This window comes from Panicum virgatum, chromosome 9K (assembly GCF_016808335.1).
Source record: "Panicum virgatum strain AP13 chromosome 9K, P.virgatum_v5, whole genome shotgun sequence".
Lineage (NCBI taxonomy): Eukaryota > Viridiplantae > Streptophyta > Magnoliopsida > Poales > Poaceae > Panicum > Panicum virgatum.
The window spans coordinates 43714823-43731834 of record NC_053144.1 but is presented as its reverse complement, the minus strand read 5'-3'; the positions used below and the strand labels follow the sequence as shown (position 1 = coordinate 43731834).

General features: G+C 49.9%; 3 protein-coding genes across 4 annotated transcripts; 2 read left to right on the top strand and 1 right to left on the bottom strand.

Moving 5' to 3' along the window:
- Positions 1-1775: 1775 nt before the first annotated feature.
- On the top strand, positions 1776-2933 carry LOC120651553. 2 transcript variants are annotated; one of them, XM_039929070.1, is made up of 3 exons: positions 1776-2145; positions 2230-2298; positions 2425-2933. In XM_039929070.1, exons 1-3 carry the CDS (start codon positions 1920-1922, stop codon positions 2511-2513), a joined length of 384 nt encoding a protein of 127 aa, XP_039785004.1. In that variant the 5' UTR covers positions 1776-1919; the 3' UTR covers positions 2514-2933. The 2 variants fall into 2 exon arrangements, with proteins under 2 accessions (XP_039785004.1, XP_039785003.1); XM_039929069.1 differs by having other exon boundaries at positions 2230-2933.
- A 5085-nt stretch (positions 2934-8018) lies between these two features.
- On the bottom strand, positions 8019-12787 carry LOC120651555 (protein SAMBA-like). Its single transcript, XM_039929073.1, has 4 exons — positions 12717-12787; positions 8744-8888; positions 8558-8668; positions 8019-8308 (listed from the first exon to the last, which is right to left on the bottom strand). Exons 2-4 carry the CDS (start codon positions 8856-8858, stop codon positions 8235-8237), a joined length of 300 nt encoding a protein of 99 aa, XP_039785007.1. The 5' UTR covers positions 8859-8888; positions 12717-12787; the 3' UTR covers positions 8019-8234.
- A 60-nt stretch (positions 12788-12847) lies between these two features.
- On the top strand, positions 12848-15269 carry LOC120651554 (NADH dehydrogenase [ubiquinone] 1 beta subcomplex subunit 10-B-like). The gene is made up of 3 exons (XM_039929072.1): positions 12848-13258; positions 13354-13430; positions 14951-15269. The coding sequence occupies exons 1-2, from the start codon at positions 12973-12975 to the stop codon at positions 13380-13382; spliced, it is 315 nt and encodes a 104-aa protein (XP_039785006.1). The 5' UTR covers positions 12848-12972; the 3' UTR covers positions 13383-13430; positions 14951-15269.
- Positions 15270-17012: the final 1743 nt, after the last annotated feature.

Genomic DNA, 17012 nt, shown 5'->3' with positions numbered 1-17012 from the left:
TTAAACTTGGTTTTGAGTCTCATCTTGATCAAAACAAGGTGGTCTAAAAACTTTATATTAGAAAATAATTCATAATATTTTCATATGAATTTGAATAAAGATAAACTTTATATCAAAATTATAGCCCTCGACACGATCTACAACTTTGTAGCTGAAAAAGATTTTTATTTGAAGTCATTTAGTGTCCCAAAATTTAATTTCAAATTTTAAAATTCAAAATCTATAGACTTACAACAATATTTTGGGACCCTAAACAGTTTTAATTCAGAAACTTTTCAACTACAAAGTTATAGATCACGTCGAGGGCTACAGTTTTGATATAAAGTTTGTCTTCATTCGAATTTATATAAAAAAATATAAATTATTTTTTGATATATAGTTTTTAGATCGTATTGTTTTGACCTAAATGAGACTCAAAATTAAGTTTAGGGATCGAAATGACACAACTGAACAAGTTTGAGGACATAAACGGATGATTTCTAAGTTTAGGGACCAAGATGACATAACCGAATAAGTTTGAGAATCTAAATGATCATTTTGTAAGATTAAAAACCGAAATGACACAATGTACAAATTTAGGGACCGCTGATGCACTTTCCTCCCCCCACCCCGATCTCCCGCGGTCAGCCCAGAGCTCACCGCAGGCCTTGCGCGCCGCCACGCCGGAGCTCTCGCGGGGCTCACCGCCTCGTGCGCCGCCGCCTCGGAGCTCCCTCGGTCACCCTCGCACACCACTGTCCTGGAGCTCCCGCGTCCGCCCGCGCTGGGCTCGCCGCTGGCCTCGCGTGCCGCCGCTCGTGCCCTGGATCATCACCTGCCGCCGCCTCGGAGCTCTCGCGGGGCTCACCGCCTCGTACGCCGCCGCCTCGGAGCTCCCTCGGTCACCCTCGCACACCACTGTCCTGGAGCTCCCGCGTCCGCCCGCGCTGGGCTCGCCGCTGGCCTCGCGTGACGCCGCTCGTGCCTTGGATCATCACCCGCCGTCGCCTCCGAGCTCTCGCGGCCGCTCGTGCGGGGTTTGGCATCGGCCTCGTGCACCACGAGCCTCGAGTGCCGCCGCCCGCGCCCCGAAACGCCTGCTACCGCCCCGGAGCTTCCGCGGCCGCTCGAGGGGGCTCGCCGTCGGCCGCGCGCGCCACTGCCCGTGGAAGGCTCGTCGAGGGGCTTGAGAGGTGGTGAGCAGCCATGGCTAGAGAGAGGAGGGCATGGAATGGAAAGGGAGAAGATAATGGAGAGGAATTAAATGTGCGGTGCAGCAGGAGTGGGCGGGATTAGAATTTCCTTGCACATGCTAATTAGTCAGCGTCCGATCCATCTTCCGGACATAAGATCCCTAGCATTTCTGTAAAGCTATTCATTGAGACTGCCCTAAATAAGCACTAGCTATCATCCAAGCTGATAAGTCAAGAATGTTCATGCCAACTAGACTTTGATACCCAGCGATTGAAAGATAACCACGGTGAGATTACACCTCGCTTTTCCTCCTGATGAGATTCGTGACGGTGAACAGAAGAGCAAATCTCATCTGCCAGAGGCTTACTAGATTACTGCAGTTTGAAATAACCAAATCAAGAGGACTCTGGCTTCACGATGCATACATGAGCGTGCGGATATTTACAGGATTTTACATTTCCAGCTGGCACGAGGCCCAGCTGACCAGCATGGATGAGTCCGTCGTCCTCTTGGGCCACGCAAAACGGGACAGACATGCTGGCATTTCCAGCTCTCTTTCCTTGCGCAGTAAAAACCTTCCCTCGTGGGACGAGCGAGATAAACCCCCCGCGCACGGGACCTACGGCCGCACCACCTCCTATCAAAGCACGCGGCTATCCCCTCCCCTCCCGCATCGCACCAACAGAAAGGGAGAGAAGGGCCAGAAAAAAGGAGAGAGAAAAAAACTCGCCGCCACCGCCGCCGCAATGCAGCGCCTCTCCCTGGGCTCGCCGGCCGGGAGGCCCTCCCGCGTGAGCGCGGCGGGAGAGGAGGAGGACGCGGGTGCGGCGGACGAGAAGGCGGCGAAGGCGGTGGCGAGGGGCGCCCCGGCGGCGCCGGACAGGACCATCCACCTGGTCCCTGTCCTCACGCTGCTCTGCTTCCTCGTCCTCTTCCTCCTCTCCCACGACCCCTCCGCCGCCGCCCTCACCGGTACGTCTCCGTCGGCCCGCCGCCGCGCTCCCCGCTGCCGCCTCCCGCTAACAATCGACCCGCGGTGGATGTTTGCGCGTGCAGATTCGCCCGTGCTGGCCGCGGCCGCCACCGTCGCCGCCCGCTCCCTCGACGCCGCCGCCGCAGGCGCAGGTGGGTGCCCGAGGATTTCCTCCGCCGCCGACGGCGCTGCCACGCGAGGGTTTCGTGGCGTGTTTGGTTGTCAGCTTCTCACGTTTTGTTTTCCCCCTCTCTCTGCTTGGCTGTTCGGCGTTGCAGCCGACGCCACGACGGCGTCCAGTGGCGTGTACCGGCGGTTGAAGCAGTCCCGCGTGCGGAGGCTGGGGGTGGCGCGGCGGGGACTGTGACGCCAGCGCAGGAGACGCGAAGCTAGCCGTTGGGCGCCGATGACGCAGCGGAGGAGGAGCTTCGCTTGCCTTTTTGCGCCATTCATTTTTCTTTTCTTGTCTGGTTCGCTTTTTCCGGCGGCACTGCAAGTCTGAAAAGTGGGAATGGTAGCGCGGAAGCAACTCGTTTGCAGTACTGCCCCCTCACTGTGACTCAACTGCGAGAGCAGTACTGAAAGGATCCTCCCGGGGTAGCGCAGGCTTGGTCGTCCCGTGTAGGATTGTGGAATGTGGAGGGGGGGGGGGCGGTTCTTTGCAGTGCTGTAAAGAGACTCGGTGCCACTGACCTGCGGGTCCCATGGTTATGGTTCAGGGTGCCACAGGTCGCGGGGGTTCTAGGATTCAAGCCCCAGGAGAAAAAAGAGAAATAGTTTGCACAAATCATCGCCAGAATTATATATTCATACTCCGCCTTTGTTTTTTTAAGACTGTCTGCAGCGGGTACCCTAAACTATACGCAACGCCATCTTTCAGTATGACTTTCCAGGAAAAAAGCCTGCCGCGGGGGACGGCAAACCGTCCGGTATCCTCCCGGACGAGGCGCCGTCTGGTATTCCCAGGGGAAACTAAGCCGTCCGCTACCGCCCCAACCACCCCGGCCCCCCCGCGCATGCTCGGAGCTGCTGCCGCCGAGGCCCTCGCCCCGCGCCCGCCAAGAAGAAGAAGAAGAAGCCGTCGTCGAGGTCGGCGTGAGGCCCACCGCCGCAGCCATGGATCCACCGCCGGCTCGCATGCGCACCCGCCGGCGGCCGGCCCGGAGCAGGGGATCCGCGCGGCTCCAGTCTCCGGTGCCATGGCCCTGCGCCCTCCAGCGAGGGAGGGGGAGGGAGCTCCGCAGGGGGCGCGCCGGCGCCATGGCCACGGGCCGGAGCACGAGGGAGGAGGGCACGGGCCGCCGCCACGCCATGGCCACCACGGCGCGCGGGGAGGAGGAAGGCTGAACGAAGCCTGCCCGCGACGGCGCGACGGTCCTCTGCTCCAACTCTGGAGACACGCGCGGCCATGGGAGGGCCGTCCCGCCGCGGCCTGCCTCGTGCCATCCCGCCTCGCGACGTCGCGGCGGCCTTGTCGCGTGCGCGCCGCCGCGGCCGCTCCGCCTCGTGGTGTCGGGGCGCGGCGAGGGGGCAAGGCAGGGGCCGCCGCACCCCACGCCCACACCGAGCAGGGGAGCTCGAGGCCGCCGGGAAGGGCCCGCGCCTCCACTGGCCCGGCCATGGCGCCCTGCCTCCGCTCCGCCTCGCCGCGGACGGGGACGCCCACCTGCCCAAGCCGTCGGAGGAGCAGGGGGATTTCGCTGCCTCTGCTCCGGAGCAGTGGATTTTGCGCCGCCGCGGGCGGTTCCCCTGCGTGCGTGGCCGCAGTGCTCGCCCCGGCCCCGTCCTCTCCCAGCGGAGCAACACGGCGGCCCTCCCCCGCCCCGCCATGGCCTCCACCGCCGCGCGCACGAGCTCCGCCATGGCCGCAGCCGCCGTGCGCGCAGGGCACCAAGGCCCGGACGCACACGCCGCCATGGCCCCGCCGCTGCAGTAGGGCACCAGGGACTCCTGCCGTCGTGCTGTTGGGGAGGGGCGCGGCCGGCCTGGGGAGCTCGCCCGCCCACGGCGCGCTGCTCGCCCGCGCCGGCGATGGCCAGGGTCGGCGAGCCAGTAGATGAAGAGGGAGGGGGCCGCCGTCTAGCTCGCCGCCACGCCGGCCGGATCCCGCCGCGAGCTCCAGGAGAGGGCCGGTCTCCGCTTCCGCGCCAGCGGGTCTCCTCCGCAGGATCCCTGCGCCGTGGTGGATCTCGCCGGCTAGGAGTGGCGGCGAAGGCGCAAGCGCAGGCGGAGGCTGGCGAGCCCGCCTGGCTGCCGCTCCTCCGCGGCCGGAGGGACGCCGCGTCGGGGACGAAGATGGACGCGGAGCAGGGGAGCAGAGTGGGAGAGAGAGAGAGAGAATTGGGGAGGGGGTGTGAAAATGATTTAAAAAATCTGGTAGTTGGTATAGAGTGGTATATAGAGGACGAAGAGCACAGCAAAATTGAATTAAAATTGAATGTAAAGAAAGAAATTTCGATGACCGGATAAGAATATTTTTTTAGGAGATGAATATAGAGAACCACGAATGCGGATAGCCTAAGGCACCTTTGGGTTTGATCCCCCGCAACTGCCATTGTTGTGATCGAGTAGTGCGCTTTTTCCTCTGCTAATGCCGATCCCCCCCCCCCCTCTTTGGGCCTGGAATGGAATGGCCGATCCTATCATTCAGGACCCTTTGGATGGTGGGGGATTAGGACGGGAAATGGATTTGAATCCATCGCAATTTCTGTGGAACATGGCTGCATCTTTACCCTTCCCTCTTTTGAGGGAACCGGTTCTGAGCGAAACCCGAGTGAGCTGAGCTGGTTCCAGGGCAGCACATGTGTGTGCGTGCCCGGGTAGCCAGCACGGCCAAAGAGCTCACAAGAAATTTCATTGCCTCCAGTCCTCCACCCTCAATCCGTCCGGTGGTCCTACCCCCCAGCAGCGTCGACAGTAGTCACCGTTCACCAAGCGTCCAAGCGCGAGCGGACGAGACTACGAGAATGGTCAGCCAGGACCAGAAGCCAGCAACTTGAAAAAGGCCCGAGACAGTGCCACCGGCAAATTTCAAGTGGCCATGCAGCGCAACTCGTACAATCATTCTCGCATTCGTTCAACAGCAACTTGGTAGTGTTGTCTGATCGAGACCCACCCGAGCCCGAGTAGACGAACTCCGGAACCATTTTTGCGTGCTCGCACAAAATGTTTTTTCTTTTCAGCAATCCCAGGTCCAGCTACTGAACCATGATGGCAGGGAGGTCTTGCGCTTTTCAGCTTTGCGCTAGCGATTGATTTCACTTCAGCTGTCCAGCATACTAGTATCTCCCATGCGTTCACAGTCACAGGCTATTATATACGGCGCCCGAAGCAGGGTTTAACACAGCCAGGACGGCAGCAGCAAGACTGGCCCCATGCCCCCATGGACCCCGATTGCAACATGATGCTGCGACCACCCGTTGGACAACAAACTACTGCTTACATGCTGAGGAAAAATAAAAGAAGGCAGGTTTAAATGGCAGCGTCGGTGTCGGCGCCAAGCATGGCAATAACCACAGGCACCTCCCTGGTGGCAATGGTCTCAGCAAGCAGCACTGCAGCAGCGCAAGCTTCACGAGATATATAGTCATATAAAGCAATGATGCTGTGACTGTAGGAGAGCATAAAAGTCTACTCATGTTACTTACTGACCATTATTCCAGATTATCCACCGACACCCAGCATATAACGCAAAAAAGCCTCATATACTGATGTCATTCCCATTAGAAGGTATTACAGTGAAAGCTCATCAGCATCACAGACTTCAAACCGAAAACCAGCAATGGTAGCTTTTTTTTTTATAAAAAAACCCCAACAATGGTGACTCAACAAGGTACATATAGCAGGAAGTCAAATAAACACACCTCAGCAGCCAGAGAACATAGCTACGAGGGGGGGGGGGGTCAAGAAAGAAATCAGTTACATATAGATCTGCCGACATGCAAATGCAGGATATTAGGTAAATATCAAGACATGCAAAATCTTGAGGCATTAATTTCATACTTTCCGTAACATAGCTTTAAAATCAGCAACATCGTGATGCTAAAGACCATGTGACACAAACATATATAGTTTATGCCATTGGGCAATGCACCTGCCGGACTAAAAAAATGGATATATAATTGGCAATAATGTTACAGATAAAATCTGAAAGAGAATACCTGACTAAAAACCAGCCAATAGCTCAAATAGGGGGAAAAAAAGACAACATAATGTAGTAAAGGTGTCTTTAGGCAGAAAATACAATCTTTCAGTGTTTTTGCTAGTCCGGGACTCAAGCAAAAGTATCAACACATCTATAAGTAAAATAGATTATGCCCTACTTCATGGCAGACTATACTGGAAGTAGCATCATGCAACTTATTAGAACATTATAGGCTACTATCTTATACGAAAAATGCATTTAAGAAAAGAAGAAATAAGTGTTCCAGTTTCTTCCATTTTGTTCACTGCAATGTGATCATGATGACAATTGGCAAATACACTCACAAAGTCTCACAACTTATTGCATCATCTTAAATGAACATGGCTACTGAGAACGAACATCACCTCAGGAAGAAATGACTGGTACACAACCTACTTTTGTACATACTAGCAAAAAATTCCTTCCAAAAGTCTCAAAGCATGGTAAATAAGAAAGCTTATAGTGTGTACCGTACTGCATACATCATTCACATCAATCTGAAGCACTGCCATTTCTAAGTTCTGGGACATCGCATTGTATTTTATTTTCATAAGCATTACCTATGCCCAACATGGCATAGAGAATCAAATGATTTATAAAACAAATGGTACATACCCCTATAAAAAGGCAGGACACTGCACATTCATTGTGACATCCAACACAGAATGTTGGGGTAACAAAAATGTCCGTTAACTAAATTATAAGTTCATAACAAGCACCCAATATATTAGCATTCAGAATCAGCCATACTAAAAAGATGATCAAATTAGAATGATGAATCTAAGTTTTAATGTAGTCATGATGAGAGATGATTTTTTATCTTGCAAGCTTTCCACACAACTGAGTGAGGACCACAAAGCAAAACTTAGTGTTCAATGAGTTTTTCAACTTTTTTATGTCTGCTATACCCATGGTGGACAATGCATTCACAAAGTCAACTTCAAGATGAAGCATCATTCTTCAGTGAACATGGCTACTGACAATAAGCACTACCCCTGGAGAAAATGACAGGTACAAAGCCAACTTCCTTTGTAGGATCTAGTAAAAAGTCCTTTCTGGAGGCCTCAATGCCTGACCACTATAGTACATCATTCACACTAATCTGAATCTCTAGCATTTTGAAGTTCTGGAGTCTGAACCATGGTATTATCAAGCTACTGATACAGTTACAGTTTCCCTTATTCATTTGCATTGTTCAACATGGCATATAAGTGCAGAACTGCATCATTCACATTCGAAAGAAAGAAAAGAAGCGAAAATAATAGAAAGCCTAAGAATCACCATATAGGCTACTCTAACTGTCAAGTGCCTTGCTTTTAGTAACAGTAAAGAACACCCCGACACTGTCAATTGAGTGAAACAACTTTCAAAAACCAATGGTACATAGCCTAATATAACATCAAAAAAATGCACATTGATTGTCAAGTTCAATTTGGTATGTTGGAGTAACAGAAACGTTTGGGAAATAAATTTCTGTATATGGCCTTTCATTGCTGTTTGATACAATAGGTATAATCAAGGAGTATTAGAATAAGCAATTAGGATCACTAAATAATACGCGTATAATCAGGTGATGGTGAGGACTAAAGGGAGCAAAACTTAGTGTTCAGTGGATGTGTTTATCAATGTATTTTATGTCTTGTTTCATCATATTTAAAAAAACAAAGAAAAACATACGAATCATGATGATGAATGTGAGAAAAACAAAGCAACCTGAGTATGCAAAAGATAAGAAAGGCACAAGTCATGAACACTGCCTGAAACTAAATTATCAGGAAGCAACTAGATGGTTTTAAACTGGACCCAAAATCATCCTCAATACTACAGAACATAAGCGGACTCTCAGCCTTCATTAATCATCATGTAGTAGGCTTCTTGCAAGTTGCAACCACCAATGCCTATGCCCTAGAAATTTCTTGTTTTCTTAGATGCTTGGCCCAGTTCCGCGAGTTTCCCTTGTTGCTTGGGCAGGTAAGTACCTGATAGATACATGCCCCCATCGGGGAACAAATAAAAACTGTAAGTCAAAACCCCAACCATCACCTAGCAGCAGCACAATCAATCAGGCAACTGAATCCAGAACATACAATGCACGCTTACCAAGAACACTAAAACCGTGCTACACTCAATTAGACCATAGACAGATTCATTAATAAACAACAACAGATCACAAAAGGGAACTACTCGAGGAGAAATGCCTCGATACTTTTGTGTTGTTACCGACTTACCGGGTCTGGAGACGAGGTTGATGCGTGACCGCGGCGCGGCGAACATCCAGCTGTCGTCGTCGAGCGACCTCACCTCCCTCTGTAGCGCCTCCATCACCTCCGACTTGAGCTCTGCGCGGCGCGGCCGACCCCAATCGGTCAGTCGCTAGAGGCGTAGGGTTTGCACGAGGGAGGGAGGCGCCTTACCAGCCACGGCCTCATCCTTGCGGTAGAGCGCGTCGATGGAGTCCGCGACGTCTTCCGCGGCGGAGGCGGCGCCTCCGCTCGCCGCCGATACGGTCGACCTCGCCGGGGAGCTCATCGACGCCCGCTTCTTCCGCCTGCTCCGACTCCCTATCTATTTTTATCTAAGGTTAATTGGCTCTGTGCCATTACAATTTGGTAAGTTCGGAGATCTGCCATTACAATTCGCATAATCGGGTATGTGCCATTACAATTCTCACTTTACCGGGCTGGCGCCATTTTGTACGCCTGGCGCGACGTCGGGCCCATCTGTAGGGTACCGTATACCTCCCTCTCTTCCGTATGTCCCATTTTGCCCCCGCCTGAAGCGATAAGGCCGGCTCCCGTCTTCCTCCTCCATTAGCGCCATCCATTGACTTCCTCTTCCTCACTCGGTCCCCTTGCTCGCTCCCGACAAACCCTAACCCTAGAAACAACTGCGACTACTGTAGATCGAGGGCGAGTCAAGCCGAAGGGAGTAGCCGAAGGGAGTGCGATGTTGGTCAGGTGAAGAAGATGGCGAGTCCCCCCTCCGTCGGAGCTCCCCCAACGGGGGCGGCGGCGATGGAGGTCGACAGCGTGGAGTGCAGGTAAGTGTAGTTCTCTCTCTCCAATCTGACTTGAGGACGGCGAAATTGTAGGTTTTGCTTAGACCGTGTCGATTTCTTCTCTTATTTATAAGCTTGATTTATTCGCGCTAGAGATTATGGTGGAAGGGTTCCTCACTGTGGATTCGATGGGTAGGAAAGTGTACTCTAAGGGCCGAGTGATTAAGTGGGATGTGGAGTTTGGCTCATACACGGTTGAATTGCTGATGAAATGTCTGCAAACTAAGGTGAATTGGGCACCAAACCAGTCGGCCACAGTCTGGTTTTTTCACAAGAGATTGGGTGAGGATATTAGATTAACAGAAGAGTTTCAAATGCGTGATTTGTTTGAAATGTATAAGTCGGAGATGCGTTGCCATTTGGTTGTAGCCATCCTTGACAACTCCAAAATCGCAGAAGTTGTCCTAACAGATGAATTAGAGCCTTTATGTGTTATCCCACCCGATGAGTTTGAACTTGCTAACCAAACTGGAGCGTCTGCATCCAAAGTGGCAGATTCACAAGGGACTGCAGCTAAGGAGGCAGATGCAGTAGAGCCAGACTTATTTGATAATGAGGAGGAATATGTTGGTGTAGATGATGAGCACATATACATGCCTGTGCCACCATCTTCAGCAGCAGGCACTGACAATGGTGCTGCTGAGCCAATAGAAACAAATGCACAACCACCTGAATCTCATGCACATACCACTTCTGCATGGCATGAATCTAATGAAAATGGGCCTGCTGCTGAAGGAGATGTGCCTCTTGAGGCAGAGGTCACTGATGCAGATCCACAAGAGTTCAATGTGATTCATGATCCTGAACATCCAAATATTGAGAAGGGTGTCTTGTTCCCTGATATTGTGACCTTCAGAAAAGCAATTAGACATTATGCTGTTAGAAGGGGTTTTGAGTTCAGAGACCTGAAGACAGATCCTACCAGATTCATTGCCAAGTGTGCTCATCAGGGATGCCCATGGCGTATACATGCTTCTACTGTTTGGGATAAGAAGACAGTTGAGGTAAATGTTTCATTTTTTGTTTGTCTTTACATGATTCTGTTGGTTAGGCTTCCATAATTACATGTTTGGTTAGGCTTCCATTTTTTGCTTTACAAAATAACTGTACCATAACCACAACTGTCAATTGGCAACTTGTAGGAGAGGCCTGCTACTGATGACATGGTTGGGCCATCTTAGAAGAAAAAAGAAGACCCCCCCAAGAAGAAAAGCCCCAAGAGGAAGAAGATCCCCAAGAAGAAGAAGACCCCAGCCAAGAAGAAACAGAAGCAAGCTGAAGTAGCTCCTGCTCCACGTGTTGTCAGGAGTCTAAAAGCTTGGCTCAACACTTGAAGTATTTGGTTAGAGTCGAAGCTTGAAGCTTGGCTGTTAGCAAGACTTTTGGAATGTAATTTGTCTGTTAGCAAGGCTGTGAACTTGTCTTTTGTGAAGTAATGCTGTGAACTTGTCTTTTGTCAAGTCATGCTTTGGTCATGTCTGTGAACTTGTTAGCTGTGAACTTGAGAAGTTTATTATGTCAAGTCATGCTGTGAACTTGAGAACTTGGAATGTAATGTTGCATCTGCTTATATGTGTTCCATTGTGTTACTTGCTAACAAATTTTAGTGAAATTTAAGTGCATGTCAAGTCAGCAGATTTTTACTTGCTGCCAAATTTTCCATAGTCACTGCATTACATCAAGCCAGCCTTACACCAAGGGTAATCACTGCATTGCCATCTATTTTCACAACATTGTCACTACCAAAAGCATCCAAAAGCATCCAACAGCATACAACTTGTTGGCGTCTAACCCATCAACACAACATTGTCACACAGTTTACTTCAACACCATTGTCACCAACATGCCAAACAGAGCAGCTACACACACAAACTGTTACACACACAAACTGCTAAAGCCGGGTCAACTTGCTCATTCAGTTCTTCCTGCTGGTTCTTTAACTGACCAAACTGCTCCTTCAAGTCACAAACAAGGTCAGTGCTCCTGGCTTCTGCAAGATCCTGGATTTCGCCATAATGCTGCTTCAGTTTCTCCCTCCGCTCATCCATCATGCGCAAGTAAGCCTCGTACTGACGCTCAGACCTGATCCATCCACGTGTTGGGGTCTCCCTGTACAGTACCCAAACCCTAGCTTAGAGAAGAAATTGGGGGGGGGGTTCAAGCAAAGGAGAGATGCAATGAAATCAAACGAAATCGCCCGCACATTGTAGGGGCACTTGAAGAACAACTGATTAAACGTTTCCGGTTACTTACTCCGAATGCAGATCAAACGACACTTGCAGTTGGGGCAATCTACCAGGCGGAGCCGATTCCCGTCCATGCTAGGGGTTGACCCAGATGAGGCTAGGTGCGGGCTGCCACCCTCGCTCATCCTCGCTCACCCTCGTTGAAGTCGTCGCCGGAGAGCGGGTAGGCGACGACGACGGAGAAGCAGGAGGGGGTACGGAGGAGAAGACGGAGGAGGAAGATGACGTCCGGAGCCGACCTTATCGCTTCAGGCGGGGGCAAACTGGGACATACGGAAGAGGGGGGTATACGATACCCTGCAGATGGGCCGACGTCGCGCCAGGCGTACAAAATGGCGTTAGCCCGGTAGAGTGAGAATTGTAATGGCACGTACCCAATTATGCGAATTGTAATGGCAGATCTCCGAACTTGCCAAATTGTAATGGCACAGAACCAATTAACCCTTTTATCTATCTTCCGGAAATTTTTTTCCAACATAACTTCCAGTATTTGAGATTCGTGCAAAGAATCACAGCCCTTAGATCTATCTCAAATCTATCTTCCTCTCCCTTCCCTCACTTCTCTCTCCTGTGGCCGGTCACCCGCGCCACCCCGCATGCCCCGCCCCCATGCACGACGTGCCCACGTGCCGCCCCGCCGCCGCCCCTGCATGCTCCATGCGTTGCCCCGCGCTTGCCCCACCGCCGTTGCCGCTGTCTGCTCCGTGCGCCGCTGCCTGCTCCCGCGCGCTGCTGCCTGCGCCGCGCACCCCCACTGCCTCGGCTTGCGCACACCGCTGCCTGCTCCGCGCGCCCATGCCGCCGCCCGCGCTGCGGCTCGCCGGAAGCCACTTGGTTACCGTTCAACATTTCAATTTCAACGTTCCAACATTTTGTTCTCCCAGTTTTAACATTTTGTTTGTACAATTTTAATATTTTAATCGTTAAATGTTGAATTTATTTAATATAAACAGTGAATTAATTATACCAAAATATTGAATATAATTGTAGAAATTTACACAAAATAATTAGACCAAATAAATTTTAAAAATAAATAATTTATATATCTTCCACAACATATACAGGAAGCCCCGCTCCGACTGGGGCTGGGCGGAACCAGCGGCCCGCCTCTGAGCTCGGCCGCGCCGACGCGGAGCCAACGGGCGGAACCAGCGGTGTGAGCCCAACTTGCACTTCGATCTGCTGGGCCTTGGTCCACTTATGCCTGTTAGCCCACGGGCCTGGTTCGGCAACCCATTCAGCTCTGTCTCCCCTCCGATCGAGACGAGAACACCACCGATCCCATTCCCCACCCAAGCGGAGCGAGCGAGCGAGCGAGCGGCGGCGGCGGGCGGCGAAGATGGTGCGGAAGGCGAAGGTTGAGTTCGACGAGCAGCCGCCGGACAACTTCGACCCGAAGAACCCGTATGGGGACCCGGTGGCGATGCTCGAGTACCGGGAGCACCTGGTGCGGGAGAAGTGGATCCAGATCGAGACCGCCAAGATCATCCGGGAGCGCCTCCGCTGGTGCTACCGGATCGAGGGCATCAACCACCACCAGAAGTGCCGCCACCTCGTCGACCAGTACCTCGACGCCACCCGCGGCGTTGGATGGGGCAAGGACGCCCGCCCGCCCGAGCTCCATGGTCCGAATCCCTCTTCATGCTTCGTCTTGTCCGTTCGTTTGCTCTGTCGAGTTTGATCGGTTGGTTGATTCGGTTGTTCCTTCTCTGGAGCGCAGAGCCCAAGAAGGTCGTCGAGGCGGAGTAGCGGCTCTGCTGCTGCGGCTTCGCGTGCTGCTGTTCCTGGATTGGAGAGGTGAGGCCTGCTGGAACGAAACGCGGCTTGAAATGAAATGGTTTCCTGTCTGTGAATGTTGTGCAGTAATCTGTGTGGTGGAAAGGAAATGGATTCCAAAATTATTTGTGATGCTGGAAATGCATTGCAATTACTCTCCATTCGTACATTTTAAGAGGAGGGGGGGGGGGGCTGTAGTAACCTGAAAGGGATAGCCTGAAGTAAAATGGAGTATAATATAATAGAATTAGTGCTAAACTGACAAGGATAAATGCAGGAAGATTTTCAGTTGTCTGTATGTTTGATCTGCCTTGTGCATTTAGCCTTTGAAAGCATGATTTCTTCATGTCCTCTAGCAAATCATTTGTGCGATCATGGTATTGCGCTACACTTGAATTTGGAAGGGAACTGGATACTTGTGGGCAGAAATATTTCCCTGTTAGGGGTTGCATGCCTGGACCCAAGATATGTATCACACAGCTGAGATATAACTATATATCTAAATTTCTTGATTGTACCCATATACAGTGATTGCCAGTCAACTATTAATTCCATCAATGTTACAACCTTAGGTTATTTTCTGTGTGTGTTTCACTAGAATTTCATGAGACATTTTGATTTTAGACCGTGACTCTAGTTAGTATTTATGCTGATTTTATTCATATATCTTCTCTCTGGTGCAACTTAATTCGTCAATTTTGGGCTATACTGATTGTTGATTGTGATAACTGATAGGTGGGGGAACTTGGCATACCATATCCCACATATTTAGGCCTATGGTATACCCTATATTCCAATATTCGTCAATAATATAGGGATATTATGTATCCTAGTTACATCCCTGCTATACTGATTGTTGACTGTAATAGGTGGGGAACTGGACTAGTGTGGTACTGAGATATTCGAGGACAATGGTTACATGAAAGACTCTGGGGGCTTCAGAGTGGTGTTGTACAGAGAGTATCTAAAGATTTTTTAGACTAATGTCTCCACTGGTGATTATAGCTAAGGACAAACTGAATGGCTGAAAATACTCATCAGTACTTGTGAACAGCTTAAATGACTAGAAATATAGCTGCAAAATCTGTGCATGCTGTCTAGATATCAGTTTTTATCAAGAACATCTTTGTATCTCTGTCTTTACCTGATTCTTAGGTTTGATATGAATAATACCAATCGATTCTTTAATATTCTCATGACATGAAAAGAAAGAAGATATTGCTATTCGTGGCTATGATTATGGAATATTTGAGGTAGCTTTATTGTCTTATTTTCTAGAAATATAATTTATTGGTGCCAGGGTGCAATCTCTCATTCGAACAATCTCTTGCTTTTTTACGACTTTACGTTGTTGCACATTTGATGGGAACACGTAGTCATTCTTCTCACAATGTCGGTTGCTCTGTTCCATCTATCATGACAATACTTGGTGTATCTATTTCCATCCATCATGAAAATCCTTGTCTATCTATAGAATGTAATAATTGTCGTGTGTTGAATTACATAAATAACTACATCAGTCTTTTCTCATCCTTGTGCAGGTGATCTGATCCTTCCGTTGAATTGAACGAGTGACGCGGAACTGCTGCAGTTCTTTTACGTCTGAAGCTGCTGATAGACTTCGAATAATGTTGTCAAAGAAAACATTCTTGTGCATGTACCTTTTTCCTGGCCTGTTATGGAATTGGGCAAATCGTTGCTTGAACCGTCGTGCCTTGTTCTTCAATTCCTAATGTTAAGTTTATACAAACCGTGCATTCTTTTGGTTTTACTTTCCACTTTTCATTGCATCATTGATCTGCAACGGTTGGAAAAGCCACTGTTGACTACCGGTATATTTATTGATCGAAATTTTGGATCGCCTTTATCGTGGATGCGAGGAAAACACTTGTTATGTCTATTATGTATGTATATGTTAGCTTTGCAAAGATTGTCCAAAGGTTCACATACAAGGCATTCTACATATCATGAATTCGGGGAAGGAAGGATTCATGGAATATCTGCGAACTGAGTTTAGCTTAGTTGGTAAGGTTTCTTGTGGTGGAACTTGCTAATCAGGGGTTGAGTCTTGCGTTATTCTTTCAATAGTAGGCGACGTATCTATTGATAGTGAGACGTTAGTGATGACTTTATCAATTTTGAGAATATTTTGGCTCAGTTTCTCGGAGAGGTAGAGTTATGTGTGTATTTATGGAGGTAAGTTTGCGTGTGTTTATGACCGTTATGATATAAGCGGCTAAGTTTATACTATAAGCGGCTAAGTTTATACTGTGTTTTAAAAAAAAGGGTGTCACACCCGCGGCCGCCAACGTGAGATTCAACAAGGGGATTCAGTTTCGGATAACTTGGGGAAGGAGGAGGTCTCCTTTTCCCCTTGCGTAACGAGTTTTACTTTTCAGATTTTTCATGTCCAGTAATACAGACGCGCCGGCTTATATGCGCACGGCTCACACACTGCCCAGTGGGCCCTACACCAAACCATGTTCCCTTCAATTGACAGCTAGCGTAACAACCTTGTTACATGGACGATGACTCATGCTTGTCACGCTGGCACCGGCGTGACATCTCCCGCCGAAGCACTTGCTTGTCCCCAAGCAAGACACGCTGGAAAACGCTTCTGGAGAACGTAGAGGTCTTCCCAAGTCGCCGAAGCACTTGCTTGTCCCCAAGCAAGACACGCTGGAAAACGCTTCTGGAGAACGTAGAGGTCTTCCCAAGTTGCTGAAGTTGCCGGCAAGGACGACCACTTCACGAGGACCTGAGGAATGGCGGAATTGCCTTTCTTCACCAGACGACGGTCCAAGACAGCTTCTGGAATGAGTGGCGATGCTTCCAAATCCACCAGCTTCGGAAGATCGTTGTACACTGGAGTATAATCTGCAACAAACGGTTTCAACTGGGAAACGTGGAAGACAGGATGGATAAGGCTACCTTCAGGAAGAGCAAGACGATAAGCAGCTTTCCTGATTCGCTGGATCACTTCATATGGTCCAAAGTACTTGAAGGAGAGCTTGGGATAGGGTCTGTTCACCACGGAAGTTTGAGCATAGGGTTGGAGTTTGAGGAGAACCTTTTCACCAACGTGAAACACCAGATCAGTGCGTTTCTTGTCCGCTTGAAGCTTCATTCTGTTTTGGGCAACAGCTAACTGTTCCTTCAAAAGCTGCAACTGCAGTTGACATTCTTTTACTGCCTCGGAGCTCAGGGAGTCAGCACTGGTAACAGAGTCTGTAGGCAGAGCACCAACATTTGCATCATACCCATAGAGTGCTTTGAAGGGAGTGCAACCCAGTGATGTATGATAAGAGGAATTGTACCACAGTTCAGCTAGGGCCAGCCAAGATTTCCATTTGCGAGGAGAGTTATGAACTGCACAACGCAAGTACATTTCAACACACTGGTTGACGCGCTCGGTTTGGCCATCCGTTTGTGGATGGTAAGCAGTGCTGAACAGCAGTTTCACATCATAGAGTCTGAACAATTCCTTCCAAAAAGAACTCATGAAGATCTTGTCACGATCTGTGACCACTGTCTTGGGCAAGCCATGAAGTTTGACAACGTTGTCCAGAATCACCCGAGCAATCATTGGAGCAGTATAGGGGT

What these genes read in the sequence shown, in the direction of transcription:
- LOC120651553 (XM_039929069.1), top strand. Translation starts at nt 1,920, where the DNA reads ATGCAGCGCCTCTCCCTGGGCTCGCCGGCCGGGAGGCCCTCCCGCGTG. An exon ending in CTCCGCCGCCGCCCTCACCG is followed by an intron (nt 2,146 to 2,229) that starts GTACGTCTCCGT and finishes TTGCGCGTGCAG; the next exon opens with ATTCGCCCGTGCTGGCCGCG.
- LOC120651554 (XM_039929072.1), top strand. Translation starts at nt 12,973, where the DNA reads ATGGTGCGGAAGGCGAAGGTTGAGTTCGACGAGCAGCCGCCGGACAAC. An exon ending in CCGCCCGCCCGAGCTCCATG is followed by an intron (nt 13,259 to 13,353) that starts GTCCGAATCCCT and finishes TCTGGAGCGCAG; the next exon opens with AGCCCAAGAAGGTCGTCGAG.
- LOC120651555 (XM_039929073.1), bottom strand. Translation starts at nt 8,858, where the DNA reads ATGAGCTCCCCGGCGAGGTCGACCGTATCGGCGGCGAGCGGAGGCGCC. An exon ending in CAAGGATGAGGCCGTGGCTG is followed by an intron (nt 8,669 to 8,743) that starts GTAAGGCGCCTC and finishes CGCGCCGCGCAG; the next exon opens with AGCTCAAGTCGGAGGTGATG. An exon ending in CAACCTCGTCTCCAGACCCG is followed by an intron (nt 8,309 to 8,557) that starts GTAAGTCGGTAA and finishes TGTATCTATCAG; the next exon opens with GTACTTACCTGCCCAAGCAA.